Source organism: Oncorhynchus gorbuscha, linkage group LG24 (assembly GCF_021184085.1).
Source record: "Oncorhynchus gorbuscha isolate QuinsamMale2020 ecotype Even-year linkage group LG24, OgorEven_v1.0, whole genome shotgun sequence".
Classification (NCBI taxonomy): Eukaryota; Metazoa; Chordata; class Actinopteri; order Salmoniformes; family Salmonidae; genus Oncorhynchus; species Oncorhynchus gorbuscha.
The window spans coordinates 20534461-20561447 of NC_060196.1; the positions used below are offsets into that span (position 1 = coordinate 20534461).

The 26987-nt window shown below is 41.0% G+C and overlaps 1 protein-coding gene across 1 annotated transcript; it reads right to left on the reverse strand.

Moving 5' to 3' along the window:
• Positions 1-9648: 9648 nt before the first annotated feature.
• LOC124012368 (IgGFc-binding protein-like) lies at positions 9649-25780 on the reverse strand. The gene is made up of 12 exons (XM_046325914.1): positions 25649-25780; positions 25359-25402; positions 15919-17172; positions 15188-15789; positions 14214-14787; positions 13848-14107; positions 13218-13562; positions 12455-13022; positions 11889-12088; positions 10391-10768; positions 9968-10245; positions 9649-9840 (listed from the first exon to the last, which is right to left on the reverse strand). The coding sequence occupies exons 2-12, from the start codon at positions 25399-25401 to the stop codon at positions 9828-9830; spliced, it is 4515 nt and encodes a 1504-aa protein (XP_046181870.1). The 5' UTR covers position 25402; positions 25649-25780; the 3' UTR covers positions 9649-9827.
• Positions 25781-26987: the final 1207 nt, after the last annotated feature.

Genomic DNA, 26987 nt, shown 5'->3' on the forward strand with positions numbered 1-26987 from the left:
AAGGGGATGTGATTGGGTAAGAGAAAAGGAGCAGGTGTCTTCTGATTGGTGACTGATTGGCGACACTTGTGAATAGTGAAGAAGGAAAGAAAATACACACAGGATACACACACAGGATACCTGTATCCGTAACAATGTCTATACGTACTGCCAAATTCTCTAAAACGATGTTGGAGGCAGCTTATGGTAGAGAGATTAACATTCAGTTATCTGGCAATTGCTCTTGTGGAAATTCCTGCAGTCGGCATGCCAATGCGAACTTTTGCCACATTTCAGGCTTCAAACATAAAGATATAAAACTGTATTTTTTTGTGAAGAATCAACAACAAGTGGGACACAATCATGAAGTGGAACGACATTTATTGGATATTTCAAACTTTTTTAACAAATCAAAAACTGAAAAATTGGGCGTGCAAAATTATACAGTAGAATATATAGAATACGGTATATACATATGAGATGAGTAAATCCAGATATGTAAACATTATTAAAGTGACTAGTGTTCCTTTCCTTAAAGTGGCCATTGATTTCTAGTCCATGCCTATAGGTAGCAGTCTCTACTGTGCTAGTGATTGCTGTTGAACAGTCTGATGGCCTTGAGATAGATGCTGTTTTTCAGTCTCTCGGCCCCAGCTTTGATGCACCTGTACTGGTTATCTAGATGTATCTAGATACATAGTTGATTTTATTTAAACACATGGGGTGTGTGTACAGTGTATTCGGAAAGTATTCAGACCCCTTGACTTTTTCCAAATTCTGTTACGTTACAGCCTTATTCTAAAATTGATAAAATAGATGTTTTCTCTTCATCTCCACACAATACTCCATAATGACAAAGCAAAAACAGGTTTTTAGAAATTGTTACAAATTTATAAAAATAAAATAAAAACGGAAACATCATATTTAAGTATTCAAACATTTTATTCAGTACTTTGTTGAAGCACCTTTGGCAGCAATTACATCCTCGAGTCTTCTTGGGTATGACGCTAGAAGCTTGGCACAACTGTATTTTGAGAGTTTCTCCCATTCTTCTCCGCAGATCCTATCAAGCTCTGTCAGGTTGGATTGGGAGCGCCACTGCATAGCTTTTTCAGGTCTCTCCAGAGATGTTCGATTGGGTTCACATCCAGGCTGGGTGAACAGGCAGTGGCTCGGATGCTTGATGTCCTTGATTATCTTTTTGGCTGTCCTGTGACATAGGTAGGTGTCCTGGAGGATGGGTAGAGTCAAAGGCCCGGGTCACCTCCATGTTTATTTAAAAAATCTTGTTTCGTGTTCTGGGGCCGCATGTCTTGTTCTGAGCATATATATATATATTATAATGCATCTGCCACACCCAATACCCCCAGACATTCCTGTTTCATTGACAATAGCCCTAAGGTCAATAAAACAGGGGGTGGGGGGGCCATACTCTTCGAAATGTTCAAACACATCCCCCCCTGTTCAAAGAGGTCCCTAGACATCAATCATCATGACAACTTCAAAGGAATAGATGCAATAAATGCATAAATTAGCACACCCTCTAACGAATGAGAACAGGAACATATTTGCCATATATGGGCATAAGCACGTGATAAGTTCCTGCCAGGATACCCAAATATGGGCACTAGAGCACGTGATCCCTTCCCGCCAGGATGTCCTGACCGGATGCACAAATATGGGCATGCACAAATCAACCGGACATAGGGTCATAAATCAAAAGTTTGACATGTGCCGTCTACTTTATTCTTTCTAACAGGGTCATCAAAATAGTATGCTTGAGGTTAAGTGTTACCAAAGATTTTTTCAAAATATATGTACCAGAAAAGTTTACAGAAAACTTGCAGATGATTTACATTACATTACATTTAAGTCATTTAGCAGACGCTCTTATCCAGAGCGACTTACAAATTGGTGCATCCAAATTTGTAAGAGCGACTTACAAATTGGTGCATCCAGTGGAACAGCCACTTTACAATAGTGCATCTAAATCTTTTAAGGGGGGGGGGTGAGAAGGATTACTTTATCCTATCCTAGGTATTCCTTAAAGAGGTGGGGTTTCAGGTGTCTCCGGAAGGTGGTGATTGACTCCGCTGTCCTGGCGTCGTGAGGGAGTTTGTTCCACCATTGGGGGGCCAGAGCAGCGAACAGTTTTGACTGGGCTGAGCGGGAGATCAGATCTTGGCCCTCAACAAATTCCCTTCCCCTCTCAAATGAGGCTGTGCTGACTGGTATGGGGTCCTCAGGGTTGTGAACAAGGAATGCTGTGTTGACCCAACATACCTTCCAAATCGATAACGTAACAAAAAATTATGTTGAAATTGACAAGATAAATAATAAATTAAATTATATGTAAAAACAAAATGACAATACCTAAAAAAATATATATAGGAAAAGAGTTTGCCGTAAGAACATTTGTCAGTTATTCTGTGCTTTGGCACACTCAGACGAGAGTGCTCTAAAATAGGAGTAGATAGCCAGAACAAATTTCCAGCTACGTCTATCAACAGTTGTCGCAGTGACATAATTAACATTCAATTGAAATGGTTACTTGCATAATGAAGTCTTTTGTTAAGACATGTGGCTACAATTAACCATAATCCTAACTAATGATGTTACTACCCTGAATTAATTTGCAAGTGGCTAACCAAACAGGTTCAATGTTAGCTAGCTAACATTAGGCTGTAACTAGTGGCAGGTGATTGGAGCGTTGGGCCAGTAACCAAAAGATTGGTGGATCGAATCCCTGAGCTGACAAGGTAAAAATCTGACTTCTGACTTTCTGACAAAATGAGAAATGAGTCATATCTGAAATTGTAGCTAGCTAGACTATCTTACCCGTACATGGGATAGATGCTTCTCCCTTTCTGTCACGGATGCCACGGTTGCCCTTAGTTTGAAGATGTAATCCGGAGACAGGTGTTTTCCGCATCTCCTTAGCTATCATACTCTAATTCCACTGATTTCAAAACTCGGCCCTCCAGAAAGTGGAGAGCGACACTTATGCAGTTCTACTACGCAATATATACATTTTAAAGCTGCATTACAAAGGATTACCTACACTTACTGACCAGCTCAAATAGACAGAAGCTGCTACATGGCAGACCAATCCGAAATCATCTCTCGACCAGCTCACTCTTTATCTCAGCCAATCATGGCTAGTGGGAAATGTATTTACAGATGGCATACATTTTGTTTTATTAAGGCACATCGTGAAAGTTTACATGTTCCAGAAGGAATTTATGGCCAAAAACCTATATATATTTTTTTTTAAGTTTACGTTCAAATGGATCAGCTGTGAAGTAGTTACACGTGACATATACCTATTTTCCTGAAACAAGTCACAAATGCCTTATTTGCATATAGGCCTACTGTAGCTCTGATTTGCTATGGTGCACCGGTCTGTCTAGACGCTGGTCCTGGACGAGACAGGTGTTTTATTAGGTTTTATTTGCTACAGTGTCTATTGTCCAAATGCACGGCTGCTTTCCCACTCTATATTGCTTTTGAATTTTCACAAATGCCTTTATATACGTCAATTCCCAAACATTGTATGAATCTGTGATAACCATAATCTAAGTGCTCGCTTCTCATTTTCTTCCTGGGGGTGAATATGAACAGATTTTAATTAGATTTCATGTTGCAAAAAATCTGTCAGTTCCACTTTAATGTCAATAAAAAATACAATATAAAATCCAGAGAAAGTGTAAAATATTGAAGAATCCAGCTACAAACTGGTCTGTTTGGCACAACTTGGGAAGCTCAAGAGAGATGGTGTGGCCACATTACCATAATATAATTATATAATAGCCTCAAATATGAGTTTTACATCTAATTGTTGTATAAGACGAATGAGTGAGCATGATACTGTTTGTATAATTGGGTAATATGATTGTGGACTGTTTAATGAAGAGAAATACAATTCCCTTTTGATTTGACTCAGAGGAACTGGTCTGTTTGAGCCCAGTAGTTAGGGTCAGACATCCTGGGACAGCCCTCTTCTGCCATTCTGATTAAAACCCAACTTTGAGAAATTATCAGCAGACCATGTTTTTCTCCATTTGAACTATCCCCTCTAACCAAGACAGAGAGAGAAAGGGAGAGAGACGGACAATTCTAAAAAAGAAAGACTCTTCACCAGCGATCAAGACGACACGCTGAGCGTAAACATATATATTGATTGCAATTGTTCCCGAATGAGTGAGCGTTCATGTGTAAAGGATTCACATTTTAATTTTTATATTTAACTCTGTAGTGGCCCCTTTGTCTAACAAGCCGCCATGCCGGTTCAGCCCACTAGGGCACATCCTATAATTTCATGTAACCATATTTACTATTTGTTTATGCATTTCTGTGAATTACTTAGTTAGTAATAAATAAATGATTTAAGACAATTGATGTATGGATGACTCATAGTGAAGACTGGGTTCGTGCAGATAACCAACAATTTGTGATACGCTGATTCGGTGTGCGAGTTCATTAGAACGTGTGTTGAAGATGTTGTTCCCATAGCAACGATTAAAACATTCCCTAACCAGAAACCGTGGATTGACGGCAGCATTCGCGTGAAACTGAAAGCGCGAACCACTGCTTTTAATCATAATGCGCCACATACAACAGCTGTAGACCTTATAGTGAAATGCTTACTTTACAAGCCCTTTTTTAAAAGTGTTTTTTTAAAGCGTTAACCGGTTAAGACTCTAGGGGCAGTATTTCATTTTTGGATAAAAAGACGTGCCCGTTTTAAGCGCAATATTTTGTCACGAAAAGATGCTCGACTATGCTTGGAATTGATAGTTTTGGAAAGAAGACACTCTGACGTTTCCAGAACTGCAAAGATTTTTACTGTGAGTGCCTTAGAACAAAACCTACAGGCAAAACCAAGATGTTTGAGCGACCAGGAAATCAACAGGATTTCTGATGGCACGTTTTCCATGATCGCCTTATATGGCTGTGAATGCGACAGGAATGAACGGACACTTCCTATCGTTTGCCCAAGGTGTCTGCAGCATTGTGACGTATTTGTAGGCATATCATTGGAAGATTGACCATAAGAGACTACATTTACCAGGGGTCCCGCACGGTGTCTGCGTGGAAATTGGTGCGCAAAAGTCACCTACCAGTATTTTTCCATCCGAATCTGAGAACAATGCAGGCTTCCAGGAATGGCATTTCAATGAAGAGATATATGACAAAACACCTTGAGGATGGATTCAAACAACGTTTTCCATGTTTCAGTCGATTTTATGGAGTTAATTCGGAAAAAAGTTTGACGTGTAGGTGACTGAATTTTCGGTTAGTTTCGGTAGCCAAATGCATAGTAACAAAACGGAACGTTGTGTCCTACACAAGCATCTTTCAGGAAAAACTGGACATCTGCTATGTAACTGAGAGTCTCCTCATTGAAACATCTGAAGTTCTTCAAAGGTAAATTATTTTATTTGATCCCTTTGCTGGTTTTTGTGAATATGTTGCGTGCTAAATGCTAACGCTAAATGCTAAGCTAGCTATCACCACTATTACACAAATTATTGATTTTCTCTGGTTCTAAAGCATATTTTGAAAATCTGAGACGACAGGATTGTTAAGAAAAGGATAAGCTTGAGGATAGGCATATTTATTTCATTTCATTTGCGATTTTTAGAAATCGCTAACGTTGCGTTATGGTAATGAGCTTGAGGCTATGATTACGCTACCGAATACGGTGTGGGTAGGACTAACAGGTTAACCTCTTCAGTCTACCCTCTACTTTTTCTAACATTCTGTTAAAAATTGTGCAACATTTCAGCGCCCTGCTACTCATGCCAGGAATATAGTATATGCATATGATTAGTATGTGTGGATAGAAAACACTCAGACGTTTATAAAACTGGTTAAATCACGGCTGTGACTTTTACAGAACGTGCGTTTCATTGAAAAGTGCAGGAAAATCTGATCACTGAAAGTTGAAAAATATATCCATCCGCCTCTTCAACCCATTGTTATCGGCGAAAGGCATTAAATATGGCTGAGGTTGCAGTACCTACAGCTTCCACACGATGTCAACAGTCTTGTCATTTGCCTAGGATTTGTTTCTTGGTCAAACGAACAAGAGACAGCCCATTTCTTCTGGTCTCCGACCGGATATTTTGGTTGAGAAATACACGGACAGTATTTCAAGACGGACCCCTATAGAAAACACTTCGTCTCGTGATTAATTTGATCGCTTATTAACGTTTACTAATACCTAAAGTTGCATTACAAAAGTATTTCGAAGTGTTTTGTGAAAGTTTATCGTCGACTTTTTGAATTTTAAAAAATGACGTTACGTTATGAAACGCTATTTTTTCCATTTATCACACAGTCTTCATAGATCGATATCTAGGCTATATATGGACCGATTTAATCGGAAAAAAAAGACCCAATAGTGATTATGGGACATCTAGGAGTGCCAACAAAGAAGATGGTCAAAGGTAATGAATGTTTTATATTTTATTTGTGCGGTTTGTGTAGCGCCGACTATGCTAATTATTTTGTTTACGTCCCCTGCCGGTCTTTTGGGGTGTTACATGCTATCAGATAATAGCTTCTCATGCTTTCGCCGAAAAGCATTTTAAAAATCTGACTTGTTGCCTGGATTCACAACGAGTGTAGCTTTAATTCAATACCCTGCATGTGTATTTTAATGAACGTTTGAGTTTTAACTAATACTATTAGCATTTAGCGTAGCGCATTTCCATTTCCAGAGCTCTAGATGGGACGCCTGCGTGCCAGGTAGGAGCAAGTGGTTTTAAATAAATTACTAGATAAGTAAAACATTGAAAATAAAAGTAACAAATAATTAAACAGCAGCAGTAAAATGAAAATAGCGAGGCTATATACAGGGGGTACTGGTATAGAGTCAATGTTAGTCGAGGTAGATGAGGTAATATGTGCATGTAGGTAGAGTTAAAGTGACTATGCATAGATAGTAAACAGAGAGTAGCAGCAGTGTAAAAGAGGGGTCTGGGTAGCCCTTATGGCTTGGAGGTAGAAGCTGTTAAGAAGCCTTTTGGACCTAGACTTGGCGCTTCGATACAGCTTGCAGTGCGGTACCAGAGAGAACAATCCATTACTAGGGTGGCTGGAGTATCTGACCATTTTTAGGGCCTTCCTCTGACACCATCTGGTATAGAGGTCATGGATGGTAGGAAGCTTGTTCCCAGTGAGGGACTGGGCCGTACGCACTACCCTCTGTAGTGCCTTGCAGACTGAGGCTGAGCAGTTGCCATACCAGGCAGTGATGCAACCAGTCATGATGCTCTCGATGGAGCAGCTGTAGAACCTTTTGGGGATCTGAGGACTAATGCCAAATCTTTTCAGTCTCCTGAGGGGGAATAGGCTTTGTCTTGCCCTTTCCACAAATAAATACATAACATACCAAAATGAACATATCATACTAATTTGAGTGTCCCGGATTTTTGTTTGCTATGTTACTTTTACACCAGAGTCCAGGTTGACTCTCAATCCAACATAACTTTCTTTCTGTTTTCACATTCGGATAACCTAATATTCAGTCATAGTTAAAAGTCATGTTCATGCGAAAGGACAAAACAAGAGTTATTTTCTCATACGTTCACAGCATTCTACTGTCCTGCCAACAGCTACTACCAAATCTGTGCTGAAACCTGTGCAACCCCATGTCCCGGCCTCTCGGACACCATGAACTTTTCCACCACCTTTGCTGAGGGATCTGCCTACAACAAAGACTTTTATTTCAATGGCACAGGCTGTGTTAGCTGGTTCCAGTGCAGCTGCTATGCTGGTGGACACACCCTTAAAGTGGGGCAATACAAGCTGGATACTTAAAGTTTATGTATATTTACATATTTGATATTTGAATTGTTATGTGAAAAAAGGTCTTACTGATATGTGTCAGTGATCTTATAGGGCAATCCGTGATGTCAGACAACTGCTTTGCTGTCCACATCTGCCGGAAGTCTGGAGTTGTTCTGTCTCAGTCCGTGGCTAGAGTGAAGGGAGCTGCCAGGTCAAGGATGGTATACGGGAATTCTATCCCATCCGCCCCTAAATGTTCTGTCTCAGTCCATGGCTAGAGTGAAGGGAGCTGCCAGGTCAAGGATGGTATACGGGAATTCTATCCCATCCGCCCCTTAACCTCTCTGCGCACGGAACCCGGTAGCGGGAGGAAATTCGACAACATAAGGTGATCGCTAGGTAAATAGTCATATTAATGCAGGGGTACATGGTTGAGTAAGTAGCCTCTGACTTCCCCTAATGGTGTGCTACTTCCCCATAATCATATGATTATGAACCTAACCCTCAATACATGAGACTGTTATTCAGTCTAAGGAATCCAAATATAGAGCATTACCAGCATGGTGTCAAACAATGACGTTTGTGGGATTATGGACTTGAAACTTGTTTTAACATCCATAATGAATGTTTGAACATCTTTTGAAAACATAGCAGCAGGTGTTACATGACAGATTTCAGTGGGAAATTATATACACTCACAACAACTCTCCCTTTCTCTTTCACAGTGATATGAGAGAACTGACTGTGCTACAACTGAAGGAATTACATTTTCTGCCAAACCCTCGCCTCAGATTTTCAAAACAATTTCAGAAAGTGATTTGGAATGGTAAAATCATTACAATGGTAATCAATTCAATTCAAAATATTTACTATGTAATAGAAAGTACTAAACTGGATTTACTGGATTAATTATCTCTAGATGTAATTTGATATCTAAATTATAAATTAGTGCAGTGATAAAAGCATCCTTCCGAATACACATTCATGGAATAAAAATTAAAATCTCCCTTCATAAAGGCGTATGTTACTTCAAGGAAATAATGCTGTGGTGACTAGTCAAATAGAAGCTTGTTCCTTGTTCATATAAAACATTCCCCATGCCCAGAAAACACTAGTCACCAGTGAAAGTCTACATACCCCTTGCACAGTCTTCACATTTTGCTGGATGAAGGATGAAATCTCTGGATGAAAATGAATACAAATGTAAAAAACGAAGATGTCTTCACATCCCAGAGTTGATACTTGGTGGAGGCACGTTTAGAAGCCATTACATTAATAAAGTCTGTAAAAAGCAGTACTCACTGAAGTGTTTTAAGGACTAATGCAGTATTTACTGTAGTGTTGCGGACATGACTGTAGTGTTTACATTTTACTATAGTTAAACATACTTTTAGTATAATATAGTAACTACTGTATTAATGTCCAGCATCATGTTTTGGGCATGCTTGTCACCTGCAGGGACTAGAGTTTTTCAGGATCAAAATACATATGAAAGGAGCAAATCCCAGGGAAAAAGTTAGTTTCCCAACCAAATGTAATGAGCTTGAGGAATTTTGACAAAAACAATGGATAAATGTTGCCATAAGAGTTTGACAAAGTTGAAAGAATCTTCTCCAACATTTTTCACAGCTGTAATCCCTTTTTAAATTTAATTTAAAACAGTGAAATATGAAGATAGTGGAAGTCTATACACCCCTTGCACACTGTATGTCCTGCCATGACATCTGAAGGAGGCCATATACTTCTGTGTACATAATCAACTATTTTTTATAGTCTGCCCCTAATGTAATCCCCTATGCAGAACATAATAAAAGACCATGGAATGAATTATCATCTGGAGAAGTACAATAGAGACAATACATCAGTTCTTGATGCTTTTCTTGTCGACATTTTATTGTTTGGTTTTTACAGAATAATTTCACAAAATGCAATTGTTCGGTAAAAATAGAATTAAAGTTATCACAAACATTTATTGAAGACTGATTCTCTATCAGAGGTGATTAATCTGGGTAGTTAAAATGGCTTGTGGATGAAATAATGTTCCATGGTGTTCAACGGCCGCCACTGTAAGGGGTCAAAGAGCATACAACTGAGGTAGCTTTAACCCTAATTAAGTATACATTTTCACAACTTGAATGTTATTGATTGCTTTTCAGATTTGAATCCGTTCCAGATTTATACAGTTACTCGCCTGCAGGTTGGGAAGTCCGGTGCATTCCAGCCATCCATGTATTCCTGCATAGTCCGGTTGAGACTAGGGCCCGGGATGTCTCCTGAAGGATTCAGTCTTCCACAAGCTCCACACACCTTGTCAGCCATGTGGGCACTCACTGTCACTATGATCTCCTGAGAGAGGCTGTATGACACCTGAAGGCCTGACATCCTCTCAATCATCACTGTCTTGTGATTGACCTTCACTGAGACCTCATTACTCATCAGGCGTGGTAGAGTCACCTTCTTACCGTTTATCTGTGAACAATATTGAAAGAGAAAGTAACACTGATGGAATAGTATACCATCTGACAATCCTAGATACTGAAGGGAATTGGTGTCATCCGTAAACAATATTTAACAATCTATAAATATATATATATATATATATGAGGTGACTCACCCAAGTTTCATGCTTGCTGTTAACAGTGACGATCAGGTCATTAAAGTAGACGTACACAGCAACAACGCTCTTGAGGCCAGTCTTCCCACAGGCCTGCAAGGCCACCACCACTCTGAACCACTCTTCCACAAGAGCATTGTCACAAACTTTGATGATCTCATAGGCCCCCATGGCTGTGATTGCGCCACTTCTTCCATTGAAAAGGGTGAAGGCACCATTAGTCTCCAACAAACACTTTTTGAGATAGCAGCCCCGGTGACCATCCTTGACCTGGCAGCTCTCGTCAGCCTTGCACTTGGTGGTCTCACACTTCACATCACCGGAGGCAGAGCAGGTGCAGAGCTCCTGGCAATCCTCTGACAACACAGACTCACCAATCTGAGGGAGATAAATAGGTATAGTATATTGTTTTTGTGGCAATGTACTGGACAAATACATGAGATAATGTAGTTTGAGAAACAGATGCCTCACAAGTCCTCAACTGGCAGCTTCATGAAATACTACCCGCAAAACACCAGTCTCAACGTCAACAGTGAGGAGGCGACTCCGGGATGCTGGCCTTCTAGGCAGAGTTTCTCTGTCCCGTGTCTGTGTTCTTTTGCCCATCTTAATCTTTTCTTTTTATTGGCCAGTCTGAGATATTGCTTTTTCTTTGCGACTCTGCCTAGATGGATAGCATCCTGAAGTCGCCTCTTCACTGTTGACGTTGAGATTGGTGTTTTGCGGGTACTATTTAATGAAGCTGCCAGTTGCGGACTTGTGAGGTGTCTGTTTCTCAAACTAGATTCTCTAATGTATTTGTCCTCCTGCTCAGTTGTGCCCCGGGGCCTCCCATTCCTCTATCTATTCTGGTTAGAGCCAGTTTGCACTGTCCTGTGATGAGAATAGAACACAGCATTGTATGAGATCTTCAGTTTCTTAGCAATTTCTTGCATGGAATAGCCTTATTTTCTCAGAACAAGAATAGAGTTTCAGAAGAAAGTGCCATTTTGAGCCTTCAATCGAACCCACAAATGCTGATGCTCCAGATACTCAACTAGTCTAAAGAACGCCAGTTTTATAGCTTTTTTAATCAGAACAACAGTTCAGCTGTGCTAACATAATTGCAAAAGTGTTTTCTAATGATCATTTAGACTTTTAAAATGATAAGCTTGGATTAGCTAACGCAATGTGCCATTGGAACACAGGAGGGATGGTTGCTGATAATGGGCCTCTGTATGGAATATCTACGTATGTAAAAAAAAAAAAATCATCCGTTTCCAGCTACAATAGTCCTTTACAACATTATCAATGTGTACACTGTATTTATGATCAATTTGGTGTTATTTTAAATGGACAAAACATTTGCTTTTCTTTCAAAAACAAGGAAATGTCTAAGTGACCCCAAACCTTTGAACAGTAGTGTATATCTAATAATAATGTGTATTTGTGGAACATATTCTTCTATTGTAAAGTAAACACTACACATTGTTGGTGTATGTTCTAGGTAAACACCAACCTTGTATGTGCGTCCTTTGTGGTAACAGCTGCACAGGTCCCACTTAACACAGCCTGTCCCATTGAAGTAGTTGTCTGCATTGCAGGCACAGCCCTCGGCACAGGTGGTGGGGCAGGTGATAATGTCAGAGAGGCCGGGACATGGTTTGGCACAGATCTCAGAGCAGCTCTGGTAGTGGCTGTTGGCAGGACAGTCCAGGGCTACACAGGAAAAGACTTGTGATTAGCTCAGTTGGTAGAGCATGGCGCTTGTAACGCCAGGGTAGTGGGTTCGATTCCCGGGACCACCCATACGTAGAATGTATGCACACATGACTGTAAGTCGCTTTGGATAAAAGCGTCTGCTAAATGGCATATATTATATATTATTAGAAGTGATTAGACATGCAATATTGTGTCCAGCCATAACACTCAAGAATCAAATTCGCCAAATACATTTACATGTACCAGGAATTTGACCTGATGAAATGGTGCTGAAAACAATCATCAGAATATACAGACCGAATATATATACAAAAGAAAGCCAAAGCCAAATGTGTCCCAATCCACAGACTTCTAAATACTTACGACAGAAGGTTGCTGTTCTCCAGTTACTGATGTTCACCCCAAAGTCCTGGCAGTCAATCATGTACGCTGATATGCTTTGACAGAGAACCTTACGGTCTCCCTCAGACAAGCAGACATCATAGACACAATCTCTGAAGTAAGAGGTGGGGTCTATCACATTGTGGCAGGCGACGAAGGGACCTTGAGGGTTTGTGATGATGCTACAGTCAGCCTCAAATATGAGTTTCTTCTTTGCCTCACACTTGGGGCAGAAGTCTCCGCTGCAGCCATCCTCACAAACCACATGTGGCACACTGATCTTCCAGGCTGCGCCAAAGGTCAGGAGGTCCTTGGTTAATTTCCCATCAGGCAGTTGAAACTCATCATTCTTGTTATCGTTGAAATTGCCACACAGACCACAGGTCTTGCCCCGGTAGTTGCCAGGGACGGTGACAATGATGTGGTACACAAGGTCATAGGTGACTCTCAGGCCGAAGTCTGTTGTGATGACATCATAGGTGCCCTCTTGGTAGGCCTGCACTGCTCCATTGTTAAGATTCACAGGGAGGCTCATCATAATTCCATTGACCTGGATGAATGGCATATCAAATGTGACCATAACAAATGGCTAGTATCAAGCCTCTTCTAATTATATGCACTAGGTTAGTTGTATACTTTATGACCTCTTATTTTCTGAAAGTGATTACGGAATTGTCTCATGTTAATTAATCAAACACAAAAAGAGTATGTGTGCATTTGTCATACAGTCAAATGAAATACTAACCATTATCATTCCTGCTTGATTCTTCCTTAGAACCAGGGTATTACCATAGACTTCTACAGCCACAAGCTTGGCAACAGACACCTTTGGATTATTTGACATGGCGTACCACTTCTCATTCTCCACCACAACAGAGAAGGGGTTGAGGCGTGTGCCCTCTAGATAGCAGCCTTGAGCTGCAGTGTAGGTGCAGGTACCTTGGAAGTCATATAAGCTGTTGTCAAAGGTCTTGTAATGTGGGTCACCTGAGATGGTGCAGACTCCCTTTCCAACAGCCTGGCAATCCCTGACACCGTTCTTCACCTCACACGTCTCATGGGGGCCACAGCTGAACTTCACACAATTCACCTGGTAAATAACATAACACATACATAATTAAGCCATGAAAATATCCTTCACATCAAAACTTTTATTGTTTAGATGTATAGCTTAACACTTGATTTGATCAAGGTCAAACATGTTTCTTTGCTCAAATATTTAAATGTTCAACTAAACCATACATTGTTTCAAAATGTTAATACACATACAGCTTCATTTGAAGTATTTACAGAATTTAAACAAAAATACAGAAAATGGACTTAAAGGCAAATATATGACATTAGGCATACCTTACTAAGATCAAAGTAAACCTACCTTGCCATTGCATGTGCACTCCTCCTGACAGAGCCCATTGGGATGGAAGACTTGGCCATTTTTGTAATATCTATCATTGTAAAGACAACCACATTGCGACAGGGGCACACATTGGTCTCCACTGAGAATGAAACCAGCATCACAAGCCCATCCTTCCTGACACAGAGTCTTACAGCTGGTGGGGGCAGACATGCTATTACAAGTAGCAGGGCAGCCATTTGCACAAATCTTATAGTGACTATTCGCAGGGTGTTTGAACTCTGGAGATAAATAGAATTAATGAACATTTGATTAGTGCATTTTGGGCAGCAACTGAAGAATAATACTGATATAAGTTCAATTTGAAAAATGGAAAGTCTGACTCACCGCAGAAGTCTTTGGACCTCCATGCAAAGACCTCAGCTCCATTCTGCTGGCATGCTGCAGTGTACGTTTGGAGGCTACTGCAGAGTGTGTTCTTGTTGCCATTGTTAAGGCATACATCGTAAACACAGTCATCGAAGAAGCTGCTGGGGTCCACCTTGGCGTGGCAGTTGCGGAAGGGTCCTTTGGGGTCTCGGATTTTACCACAGAACTCATTGGTCTCAAAATTCTCTTTCTGCGTGATGTCACAGTTCGGACAATGGTTCTTGTCTTTACAGCCATGGACGCAACCAGGGATCTCTGCAACTCTCCAGCTCTGACCTAACTCCTCTGGAGTGGCGGCTTGCTTTCCATTCTTCATCTGCATGTCATCGTTGAGTTTGAAGTTGTAGTTACCACACATGCCACACATTGCACCAGAATAAGTGTGGGGGATGGTGACAAATGATGTGGAGTGCCAGTCGTAGGACACTTTCACCCCAAAGTCAGTGTGAATCACTGCAAAGCCACCACTCAGGTACACTTGCACCTTACCTTTCAGCAGTTTGACTGGGAGGTTGGTAAGCTCTTCATCTACCTGAAGAGAAAATGTAGAATGTTTGAATATGGATGGAATGGATGAATCAAGAAGAGATACAGATATATCTATTTACAACAAACAGTGAATAATTAAGCGATAAGGACCGAGGAGGTGTGGTATATGGCCAATAAACTACGGCTAAGGGCTGTTCTTATGTACAACGAATCAAGGAGTGCCTGGACACAGCCCTTAGCCGTGGTATAGTGGCCATATATCACAAACCCCGAAGTGCCTTATTGATATTATCAACTGGTTACCAAAGTAATTAGAGCAGTAAAAATCCATGTTTTGTCATACCCGTGGTTTATGGTCTGATATACCATGGCTGTCAGCCAATCAGCATTCAATATTCGAACCACCCAGTTTATAAGAGTGAATATATCCCAACATAACTCACCAGAACTAAACCTTTGTGCTCTTTACTGATGATAATGGTGTGTCCATAAACAACAACCTCCACCAACTTAGTGCTGGACCCTGCTTTTTTACCACGGCCATCATTTTGCACTAGGACATCAAAGTGCTCAAGGGCTTTGTTATTGGTGCAAACACCAGCCATCTGATACACACAGGTACCCTGGAAGCTGTAATGGTGGCCATCGAAGGTGCGGTAGTGTGGGTCACCAGACACCATACATGTGGAATAGGCCATCGGGTGGCAGTCTCTCTTCCCATCAACCATCTGGCACTCTTGCCCAAGAGGACAGCCAGTGCTCTTGCATTCCATTTTCAAGCTGGATGAGTTGCAAGTACACCTCTCGATGCAGTGCTCATCAACCCAGAGGGATGCTCCAGCTTTCACAAAGCGATCATTGTACAGGCAGCCACACTGTGACTTGGGAACACACTTTTTTCCATTAAGCACATAGCCCTTGTCACACGTACAGCCCTTCACACAACTGGTTTTGCACATGGAGAGACCTTCTGGGTCGTCACAGGTGGCAGGGCAGCCCCTTCCACACACCTCATAGTGACTGTTCTTTGGGCATTCAGGGGCATCTTTTGGGAGGATTAAGGGCAGAAATTATAAGAAAAGTATGGTTATACTGTCACAGCTAGTGTTCACCAGTCACCCTTGGGAGAATCCCTGTTGCTTGAAACACAATATGACACATTTGATTGACATACCTGGGTTACCAGAGGCAGGCGATCCATAGCCATTGGCATAAGCTCCACCAATGCTGTAGATAGCGAATGGGGAGTTAGCGTGGGCTATCTGGTGGAAGCTAGCTCCAGTACCATACAAGACCTCAGCCCATGAGTACTCAGTTCCGTCCACTTTGTGCCACTCAATTTTTAAGGGCATTGGGAGCTTGTCTACCGTGAACCCACCCAGGTCCTTGGTAAGAGCCACCATTACGAACATGTTGTGGAAGCCAGCTTGCCCTTCTAGAGAGTATGAAGTGCTGAATTGATCAGTTGGTAGAATGGTGAACAGAAAAGGGTCGTAGTATTGCTTCTTTCCTATGTCACCTCCGTTGAACTCATACAGGACCTGAATGCCTTTGTCAGCACTCAAGTAATAGGAATTTGGCCAGGTGACAATGAGCTCCAATGATTGTCCTGGGAACATTGGTAGTGTAAGGAAATCGATACCAGTTTGAATGACTTTGACTTGAGTGAACTGCGATGTTTGGATATAAAGACTATCATATCTGTTGATGTCTTTATGGAAAGGCAGTGGTGCAACAATGAATTCCTTCCCCCAACTCTTAACGGGCTGGAGCTGCTCATAGACATGGTTGCAGCCAGTATATTTCTTAGTACAGCTGTGTCCTGAGAGAACTCCTACTGGAAACTTGGAGATCACGTTGGTGCCACTCAGATCAAACTGGCTCTGAATCTGTACACTCTCAAAGGGCAAAAGATCGATTGTCAGCTTACTGCCTGCAAAATACTTTTGCCTTTGGAATGTCACCGGGCCAGTCAGATAGACCTCAACCCCAAAGTTCTTCTCTTTGTAGTTGATGATGGAAAACTCTTTGGAGAACCTATCACCAGCGGTCGACATGGGGGTGAAGATGAAGTACTCTGTTCCCCAGTCCTTCACGGGGTAGACAACAGAGGTGTCAGCAGTTTCCTTTTTGTAGTTGAGTGACAACACTGTGACCTCCTGGGAAGCTTCGATCAGGACAGTGGGGAGGTTCTTTTTACTGCCAATCATCTCTACTCCTTTGGGTAGGTCAAAGGACATGCTTTTACCAGGGTCAACTGTCTTCTCATAGACCTTCCCAAGGGCAGTTACCTTGACCTCAGTGGGTTGGAGGGAGGTGGGGGGAGATGCCACTTCAATCTTAAAGCTTGAGCCTTTATAGTCTTCAATATAATTTTGCATGAAGGCTGTGGCAAACTCTTTCCCTGCTGGCCCAGCAGAGCAAAGTCCTAGAAAACAATGTTTCAAAAATGTTCATAAAATCTACGGAAATTGTTTTCAGTTCACTAAGGATAATAATTATGCAAGCCATCAACATCACACTATCTATTTTTGAGGCAACATAAATTCTGAAGGTAAAGTTAATAGTAAGGTTATTGCTACATAGTGCTACATAATGACAATATTATGATTTAGTTAGGGAAAAAAACCTTTGTTATCTGACTCAGTTTAGCTTGAAGACAAAGACAACCTTGGTCATTTTCAGGAGAAAAACAACAAAATTACTACAGTTTACTATAAAATTCCGTAAGTGAAGTGTAATACAGTATACCATAGTATACTTCACACTGTAGTATCCCTAGATCATGTGTAGAACTTAGGGACAGTTTGAAATTTACTGGGGGGAGAGGCAGGTCCAACTCAAGGTGTCATCCCCCAAAAATGCATCCCCCCAAATATTTCCACATGACCCTCCCCTTGTACTGTAAAATAAAATTAACACCCTCCCACTCATATAATTAACTCAAAATAATGTTGACAAGAACACATAACAATAACTGTAGCGATCCTGTGTTTATAAATGTTGGTATGACTTTATGCTTTTGTGGTACAATAGACCCCAGACAGGGCTACGGGCAAGAAGCTTGAGTGTTCACCAACCACCACAGACGAGCTCATTCTTCCTGTCTATTTCTGTAAGTACAGACGCTGGGAGACGAGAAGCAAGTACAGGGAGTGAATAGTTTATGAATAAACAGACAGGAAACAAAACACGAACAGTGTCTGGACAAGGGACACATAACGACAATAATGCTGACTCTGGAAAGAAACTGAGTAGGTGACAGATATAGGAGAGGTAATTAATAACATCATTGAGTCCAGGGGAGTCCGATGAACTGGTGATGCACGGAACGATGGCGGCTACATGCACCAGAGGGAGTGGGAGCAGATGTGACAGTACCCCCCCCCCCTCTTCTAGGGGCACCACCTGGCGTCCTACCTGGGCAAGCCTGACAGGCCGGCCGAGGCGTGGAAACCTGACGAGCCGGCTGAGTCATGGCATCGTAGCCTGCCAAACCAACCAAAGCTTGATAACCTCTTGCACCAACTGAGGTATGGGAGCCTGACGAGCCAGCTGAGGCATCCCCGGTTGCTTCGACAGTGGCACCCGGACCCGACGTCACCAACAAAAACTAAAAACTCCCTCATGCTTCAAATAGTGGTATCAGCATTTTGTAAGGATAGACGCTAGGAGACGAGAAGCAAGTACAGGGAGTGAATATTTAATGAATAAACAGAGAGGAAACAAAACACGAACAGCGTCGGACATGGGAAACATAACGACATTAATGCTGACTCGGGAAAGAAACTGAGGAAGTGACAGATATAGGGGAGGTAATTATTAACGTGATGGAGTCCTGGTGAGTCCATAGAAGCACTTATGCGTGTAACGATGGTGACAGGTGTGCATAATGATGAGTAGCAATGCCAGCCTCGAGCACCAGAGAGGGGGAGCGGGTGCAGACGTGACAGTTTCATTACACTGTGACCAATGATCAGCTAGGGGGAAATCAGATTTTCTACATATTCATAATTATATAAAATATATGCAACACATTTTCCACCGAAGTTGTATTATTTTATGACCAATGTGCTTTCACCAGCGTTAGATAGCGGTCGCTGTCCGCAGTTCTGAAACATAGCTTAATCTTCTATGCGCAGTTGAATTGGTACCTTTTCCTAGACCATGTTGCTATGTGCATAATGGAAAAGTTAACCAGTATATTGGTGTTGAGAACAATGCGGCGGAGGCAGCAGTCGAGTGAGAAGAAAAAACAACCCTTGCCTTGTCTAAGAAAAGTGAGGAGAGAGGAAAACCCATCTTAATTAGGTCTGTAATCAATAGCCTAACGGTTAAATGTGCCTGGCTTTATACACAATCCATATATATCTGTAGAAATAAGACAAATCCTATTTCTGTTGCCTTTTGAGTTGTGAGCTCTAAGCCTCACGCAACTCCAACATGTTGAATAAAGCAATTTTACAATTTCGGCTGTTTTGAATCTTTGCCATGCTGTAAGAATTTTATTTTTTTAGTCATGGACAACCGCACTCCCTACCTTGTAAGCTTACCCAGTATCTAAGGCTTGGCTTGACAATCTCACAATGTCATTAAACTTCTTGGTGTTTTGTAACAGATGTCTCTGTTCATTCATCACATTGATGCTGCACAGCTTAGGAATGATTGATTTTATCAGTTAACAAAATACATATATAGACAAAGATTTTAAAAAGTGACTGGGATTGCACAATAAAGTCAGGGACTTATTACCATTGTCAAATTTTTTACATAAATATATACAATTAGGCTACAGAGATAGACACATTGCAGAGATACAGACAAAAAAATATGCTCAACCTCCAGATAAGAATGAGGGGGGAGTTTAAGTAGAATTCTTTCAAGCTTGTTTGTCTGGTCTGTAGCTATCGGCTATTCTTTAGATGCTTGGGGCTGCTGGTGAACCATGATGTGCAGGTATAATCAAATTGATACTGGACTAGCTCACTTCACTCTTTAGGGTGTCTACAGCTAAGTTTCAGCTAAGTTTCCATCCAATTGGAGACACATTTTCATGTGAATATTCTAAAATATGTATAAAAGCATTATATATATTCCAGAGTTTCTGCTAGACAATGTGACTGTGAAGATTTTAATTTACTGGATATTTGAGAAATGTACATCCTTTCAGATCCGACCTGGCACAGCCAGCGCCGTCAATAGACAAGGGATATTAGCACATTTAATTGTCCTTAAAAACAGCCCATAACAACAACAAAAATCCTTGCGTTTTGATGTGTAGCATATGCAAAAGTTTATAGCCTAGGCATAGGCCTATCGGCTTACAGTGTATTCTGAAAATATTCAGACCCCTTCACTTTTTCCATATTTGTTACGTTAAAGCTTTATTCTAAAATGTATCAAATAAATACAAATCCTCAACAATCTACACACAACACCCCATAAATACAAAGGTTTTTTGACATTTTTGCAAATGCATTAAAAAGATTAAATACTTCAGTATTCAGACCCTTTGTTATGAGACTCAAAATTGAGCATCCTGTTTCCATTGATCATCCTTGAGATGCTTCTACAATTTGATTGGAGTCCATCTGGGGTAAATTCAATTGATAGGACATGATTTGGAAAGGCACACACATGTCTATATCAGGTCCCACAGTTGACAGTGCATGTGAGAGCAAAAACCAAGCAATGAGGTCAAAGGAATTGTCCATAGAGCTCCGAGACAGGATTGTGTCAAGGCACAGATCTGGGGAAGGGTACCAAAAAATGTCTGCTGCATTGAAGGTCCCCAAGAACACAGTGGCCTCCACAATTCTTAAATGGAAGGAGTTTGGAATCACCAAGACTCTTTCTAGAGCTAGCCGCCCGGCCAAACTGAGCATTCGGGGGAGAAGGGCCTTGGTCAGGGGGGTGACCAAGAACCCAATGGTCACTCTGACAGAGTGCCAGAGTTCCTCTGTGAAGATGGGAGAACCTCCCAGAAGCACAATTATCTCTGCAGTACTCCACCAATCAGGCCTCGATGGGAGAGAGACCAGACAGAAGCCATTCCTCAGTAAAAGGCACATGATAGCCCGCTTGGAGTTTTCCAAAAGGCACCTGAAGGACTCTCAGACCATGAGAAACAAGATTCTCTGATCTGATGAAACCAAGATTGAACACTTTGGCCTTCGTGCCAAGCGTCACATTTGGAGGAAACCTGGCAGCATCCCTATGTTGAAGCATGGTGGTGGCAGAATCATGCTGTGAGGATGTTATTAGCGGCATGGACTGGGAGAATAGTCAGGATCGAGGGAAAGATGAATATCTCTGGAGAGACCTGAAAATAGCTGTGCAGCGACGCTCCCCGTCCAATCGGACAGCGCTTGAGAGGATCTGCAGAGAAGAATTGGCCTGTAGGTTTCCACTGTATGATATTAATCTAAAAATATATAGCCTACATAAAGAAAGAGAAGCTTAGGCCTAGCCCCAGAGAGATATAGAGATATGCTGGTGGCATGCTACATACAACACCGACATGCATTACTTTGTTAGATGGCTACTGTGTCTGCTACTCAGAAATAGATGTAGGCTTCAGAAGGTGTCTAATTTATTCATTTATCAGAAAATGTTGTATAACGATAAGCATTATATTGTTATCAGCTTTGTATTTTTCGGGGGCCAAAAAGATGGCAATTAGGTCTATCGGCTAAGGGAAACCCTGGACCATTTTCCTATCAGAATTGTGTTTCCATCAAATTGACTTGTTGCAGATAAAAGTCTGTGTGTGAATATGTAGCCGCATAAACATTTATTTTGAGGTTAAATTCCCACATACCGAATAAAAAAATTGCATTATCACCTCTGTGCCTACTGATGGTTTTGTCACAAAATGTTTTTGTTTATAGGTAGTCTTTACTGAATGTGCCCACTCTGGTATTGGTATGTGCACTCTAGCCAACAGTTCCCAGATACAGTGGAGGTATAGCCCACTACATGATGAGATTATTATGGACAAAAGTGCAAGATTACTTTTATTGCCAAATGGCAGCCAAGCATCGATTATCATTCACCATAATAAGACCCTAGATATTTATTGGAAAGGAGCATCAACCTCATGACTGTGCACTTTCACCACCCTGTGAAGTTCATCATAATTTATTTAATCTGTAGCTTAACAACCTGCATGCTTTCTCATGATGTTGTGGCATTTTTCTTTATCTGACATGTAGGCTACTTTACACTAATCAATGTCAAGCCATTTTGATGAGGATGAAATTATATTTGGGATGAATGTGCGCAGGCCTTGAAGAGACTTTTGAAGTAGCCTAATCAGATTAAAACATTGTGACTGGTTGTGTTATGCCATATATAAAACGTAATACAATTTATAAGTTAAATGATAAATATTTAGGCTATATTGAAGCGTTGGTTCTAGGTGCGCAAAGAATAACCGCTCAGATTGGAGAGGAGACAGGGCATGTGTTAAGCTTTCCTGAATAAATGGGCCTGCTGGAGGCATATGTGGCCACATTATTATAGAAGGACTTGGGAGAATGATGATCTGCAACAGACAGAGTGCATTATCAGAAGTAAAAATAGAGCCAATACTTTTAGACTGCTACTGTGCCTTATCTGTCGAGAGTATACTCACAACTGATCTAAAATGAGTTATTCAAGTTATTCCAATTTAATTTTCAATGCAGCCTAGAGTAGAATGTTGTACTTGCTTGAAAACAATAATGCTATTATTCATTGCATTGTAGTGTTGTAGGCTAATCTAGGTAGGATAATTGTATTGTCCCTAAACAACATCAATAGAGGAGATTTGAGCTGTGTGTCACATCTTGACTGTTCTTTCATGCACAATGATGCACCTGGCCTCTCCACTGCCTATCCTTATTCCTTTTGGTTCTTATGGAGTCATATTACAATTAATGCAGTTTTGAATGCTTTTATGTGTGGTATGATTGCTAGTTAGCCTATTGAAGATCTGGACAAACAATCCACCTACCACTATTGTTACTATGAATGGTTACTATGAGTGCAGGATAGACCATTAGACAGGTAGACTATAGTGACCTGTGGTATAGTAAAAGTTAGCACATGGAAAAGCGTAGTGCGTAAGGAAAGTACTAAACACCTTGATAAAGGGGAGACACATGCAAGTAAAACCTGCAAATAGCAAATGTAAACCGGGGGAAAAATGCACTACCCTCCCCTGTACCCAAATACATTTTAAAAATCTCCCCAGAGCAACAAAAAAAAGTTTTACAACCCACCCTATTTTGGATCACCCCTCTTCCCCAGTAGTAAATAGCTATCTGTCCCTTACTATCTAATTTTGTAGAATACTATACTACACACTGTAGTATCCCTCGATTGTCTAGTGCTGTTGGTAGGCTGGACACACGGCATTTTCAACCATGCTTTTTTCGGATAATAACTAGTTCATTGCATCCACCGTGGGCCCAGTTTCATAATATTCCCATATGCACAGGTGCTTGCCGTAGTTTTGAAGTAATCCAGAAAAAAACAGGCCTTATTTTAGGGCGTTTTTCACCCTAATTAGTTTTCAACCTAATAGTTCTATTGAGCACTGTGTCACCAACTCGCCTTCCAAACGTTCTATTCCCAGCTTATTGTTCTACATCACAATGCCTGTTTGCTATTGTTGGCAATGAGATCTGCCCACGTTGCTGGTAGTTAAACAACAAGTAAATAACAAGTTAAAGAACTCTGAGGTCGTCCCATTGTTTACTATAGGGAAATATAGGCGTGTCTGTCTATTTTGCCACCTTTTGCCCATGGAACGCTGAGCTCCCCACATTGTGAGGCATGCTGGCTGGTATATTTCGCCAAATATCTCCAATGTGTATATTTAGATTTGTTCAAGTCGGACACCATTTTAATCAGGATAATCTCCTCTTTCTAATTACATAAGGTTGGGCAATGAACTCTGCTGTCATCGATCGCTTGACCAGAAATAGTCAAAAGTTTTTATATTTCTCTACTTCCTCTTCATGCAGACATAAACACACTTGGCACCATCGAGGTGCAGATGTTTACTTTCTATACAAGTTGTTATTTTTCGTCCTAAGAACAGATTGTTGTGGTAAAATAAAAACATGTACATTTTTTGGTGCGATTTTGGCGAAATGGAATTCTAAGTGTCACTCCCAATCAAAACAGGCTCTGCGAACGTTCTATTCCATTCATTGCTATGGGCTCTTGCTAGTGTTCCAGCTTAGCCAACGTTCTTTTGCCATTTTTCAGCCTTGGGTGAATTTTGACTCATTCTATTGTCCAGCCTACTGTAGGGCAGCCCCCGACGTGACTCTTCGTATTAACACTCCTTGCAAAAGTTTTTATTGTCTTCTCAGGAATTCAGCCGTCTCTGTGTTGATCTCACCAATCCCCATAGTCACACCTCTGGGTAGCGGAGGTTCTGTTGTGATTACATAATGTAGATATCTGATTGGAGGTTAACCTTACAGGAATACTATCATGTCAACACCTCAGATTTTGAATCCTAACATCGCATGTTATAAATGTTATAAATGTTAGTTCATTGCCTCTTGCTCTTTTTTGTTCCTGAACTATTATGGTGAGATTCTCTCTCTCTCTCTCTCTATCATCATGTGTAGTACTACTATATAATATAATTTAACATACTTGCCACTAGAAATGTGTTCATTTGCCAGTAGAAATGTGTTCAACATCCACTGAAGTAGCTTGCAAGTTTACTACCTACAGTAGTTGTCGAGGTAACCAAACAAACATATTTCCTAGTTTAGCTAACCAAAACTATCAGTCCTAGCTTGCTATTATTAAAATATAATTCAACAATACCAATACTGTTTTCAATTTGACTTTTACGTTCAAAAGCAGCTCAAACAAAACTTGGAAAAATGTACTATAACCATTGAATTCATGTAAATGTCCTGTGCGTTATATACTGTAGGTAAATAATGCACACTCTAGAAATCCCTTCAAACCAATCAGAAAGGAATACGTCACAATTCCATGGTATAATTAAGTGATAAGGCCTGGGGGGGTGTGGTATATGGCCATTATACCACAGATAGTAAAAAAATAAGAAGAAAAAAAGATTATACCATGGCATTGTTGAATACTTTTTTCTGATTGACTTGAATGGCTTTCTAGTGTGTTCAGTATTTCCAATAACGCACTGTATATTTGCACGGTAAATAATCTGGAAAATAATGCAACTCCGTGGAAGGCCAGTCTCACTCTGCTACCGTGTCGTGGAACACACCTTCCACGTCGTTCATCATTTTCCTTAGAATGCATAGCCCCTCATTGATTATCCCCTCATATACCAAGGCTAACGGCTGTACTTAACGCAACAAGGTGTGCCTGGAAAAAGTCATTAGCCATGGTATATTGGCCATATACCACAAACCCCCAAGGTAGCATATTGCTATTATAAACTGGTTGCCAACGTAATTAGAACAGTAAATAGTTTTTTTTTGTTGTCAATTGTGTATATGGTCTGCTGTACCATGGCTTTCTGCCAATCACCCTTCAGGGCTCGAACCACCCCGTTTATAATACAGTATTCTACAGTCATGTCCGCAAAAAATTACTTGCTCACTATCTACTACTTACCAGTAAGCAGCAGAACCACGAAGCATTGCAGTGACCCCTTCATCCTTACGGCCCAAAGAAAAATACAAATGGTTATCCCTTGACACCACACAACAACCTTTCTGTGAGAAGGACCGGAATGTATAAGCAGTAAAACATCTAAAGGGCATGCCAAATGGATTCTACATATGGTAGACTAGTGTAAAGACAACTTTAGACACATCAGAAACACCCCAAACATAGTATTGTCAAGGGAAATGAGTAATACAATTATTTTTCTACAAACTTACAAAAAATCTGAAATATCTTACCTGGATGACTGGCTTGCTGGGCTCCTGGGTGCATGCCTTATATTTGGTTGGGCTTCCAAATAAGAGCGAATCAGTAAAGAGGTGCCAGCTGCCAAGACACCTGCCAAGACAGGTGTCACCTGTGTACATGGCAAACCCTTCTGTCCAGTTGTTATCACTGATCAGATCTTTTATCGACATACACCCACACAATCCGGATGCTTGGTTGCTGTTAATGTGTATTCTATTAGCAACTCAAAACCATTTGCTGTATCCACAACAATGCAGAGTTTAACGGTCCAATGCAACCATTTTTATCTCAATATCAAATCACTTCACTGTAACTAAGGGGCCTCGCCCGAACCATGACAAACAACCCCTGGCCATTATTCCTCCTCCACCAAACTTTACAGTTGGCACTATGCATTCGGGCAGATAGCGTTCTTCATGAATCTCCCAACGAACAGTTCTTGTGCTGAAGTTGATTCCAGAGGCAGTTTGGAACTCGGTAGTGAGTGTTGTAACCGCTGACAGATGATTTTTACACGCTATGCACTTCAGCACTCTGCGGTCACTTTCTGTGAGCTTGCGTGGACTACCACTTCGCAGCTGAGCCGTTGTTGCTCCTAGATGTTTCCACTTCAGCACTTACAGTTGTCAGGGGCAGCTCAAGCAGGTTAGAAATTTGACAAACTGACTTATTGAAAAGGTGGCATCCTATGACGGTGCCACATTGAAAGTCACTGAGCTCTTCAGTGCGGACCATTTTACTGCCAATGTTTGTGTATGGAGATTGCATGGCTGTGTGCTCGATTTTATATACAATGGGAGATGCTGAAATAGCCGAATCCACTCATTTGAAGGGTTGTCCACATACTTTTGTATATATAGTGTACAAGCATATTGAAACCTATAAAACAATACATTCATCTAAGATCTGTTTTTTGGACCTAACTTGCTTACCATATTTTCCATATGGTTTCTGCCTTCAGACTCCATGCAATGATGAGCTCTACATTTTTAATGGTCATGTTATTCATTTTGTGTGTGGTTTCCTAGAAACAAGGAATGGTTCAACTAACCCTTTGGCACGTCTTACCCCACTGTCTCCTACCACTTAGGTTCGAGCCCGCTTGGCTAATGCATCTCCTCACAAATGTGTTGTTAAACATAATAATGTAATGGTTACATCTTACTGTAATATGCATTCATTTCAAAGGATGTGGAACCAATGTTTGGTTCTATTTTTCTGCAATGTTTCCCGATTATTTTCAACTTTAACTTATTGGTTTTCTGAGCTGGTCTTCATAGACAGATGTGACTCATGGTTTATAGCTCATTATCTGCTGAGGAAATTGCA

What these genes read in the sequence shown, in the direction of transcription:
- LOC124012368 (XM_046325914.1), bottom strand. Translation starts at nt 25,401, where the DNA reads ATGAAGGGGTCACTGCAATGCTTCGTGGTTCTGCTGCTTACTG. An exon ending in AGCACAAAGGTTTAGTTCTG is followed by an intron (nt 14,788 to 15,187) that starts GTGAGTTATGTT and finishes TTTTCTCTTCAG; the next exon opens with GTAGATGAAGAGCTTACCAA. An exon ending in ATCAAGCAGGAATGATAATG is followed by an intron (nt 13,023 to 13,217) that starts GTTAGTATTTCA and finishes CCATTCATCCAG; the next exon opens with GTCAATGGAATTATGATGAG.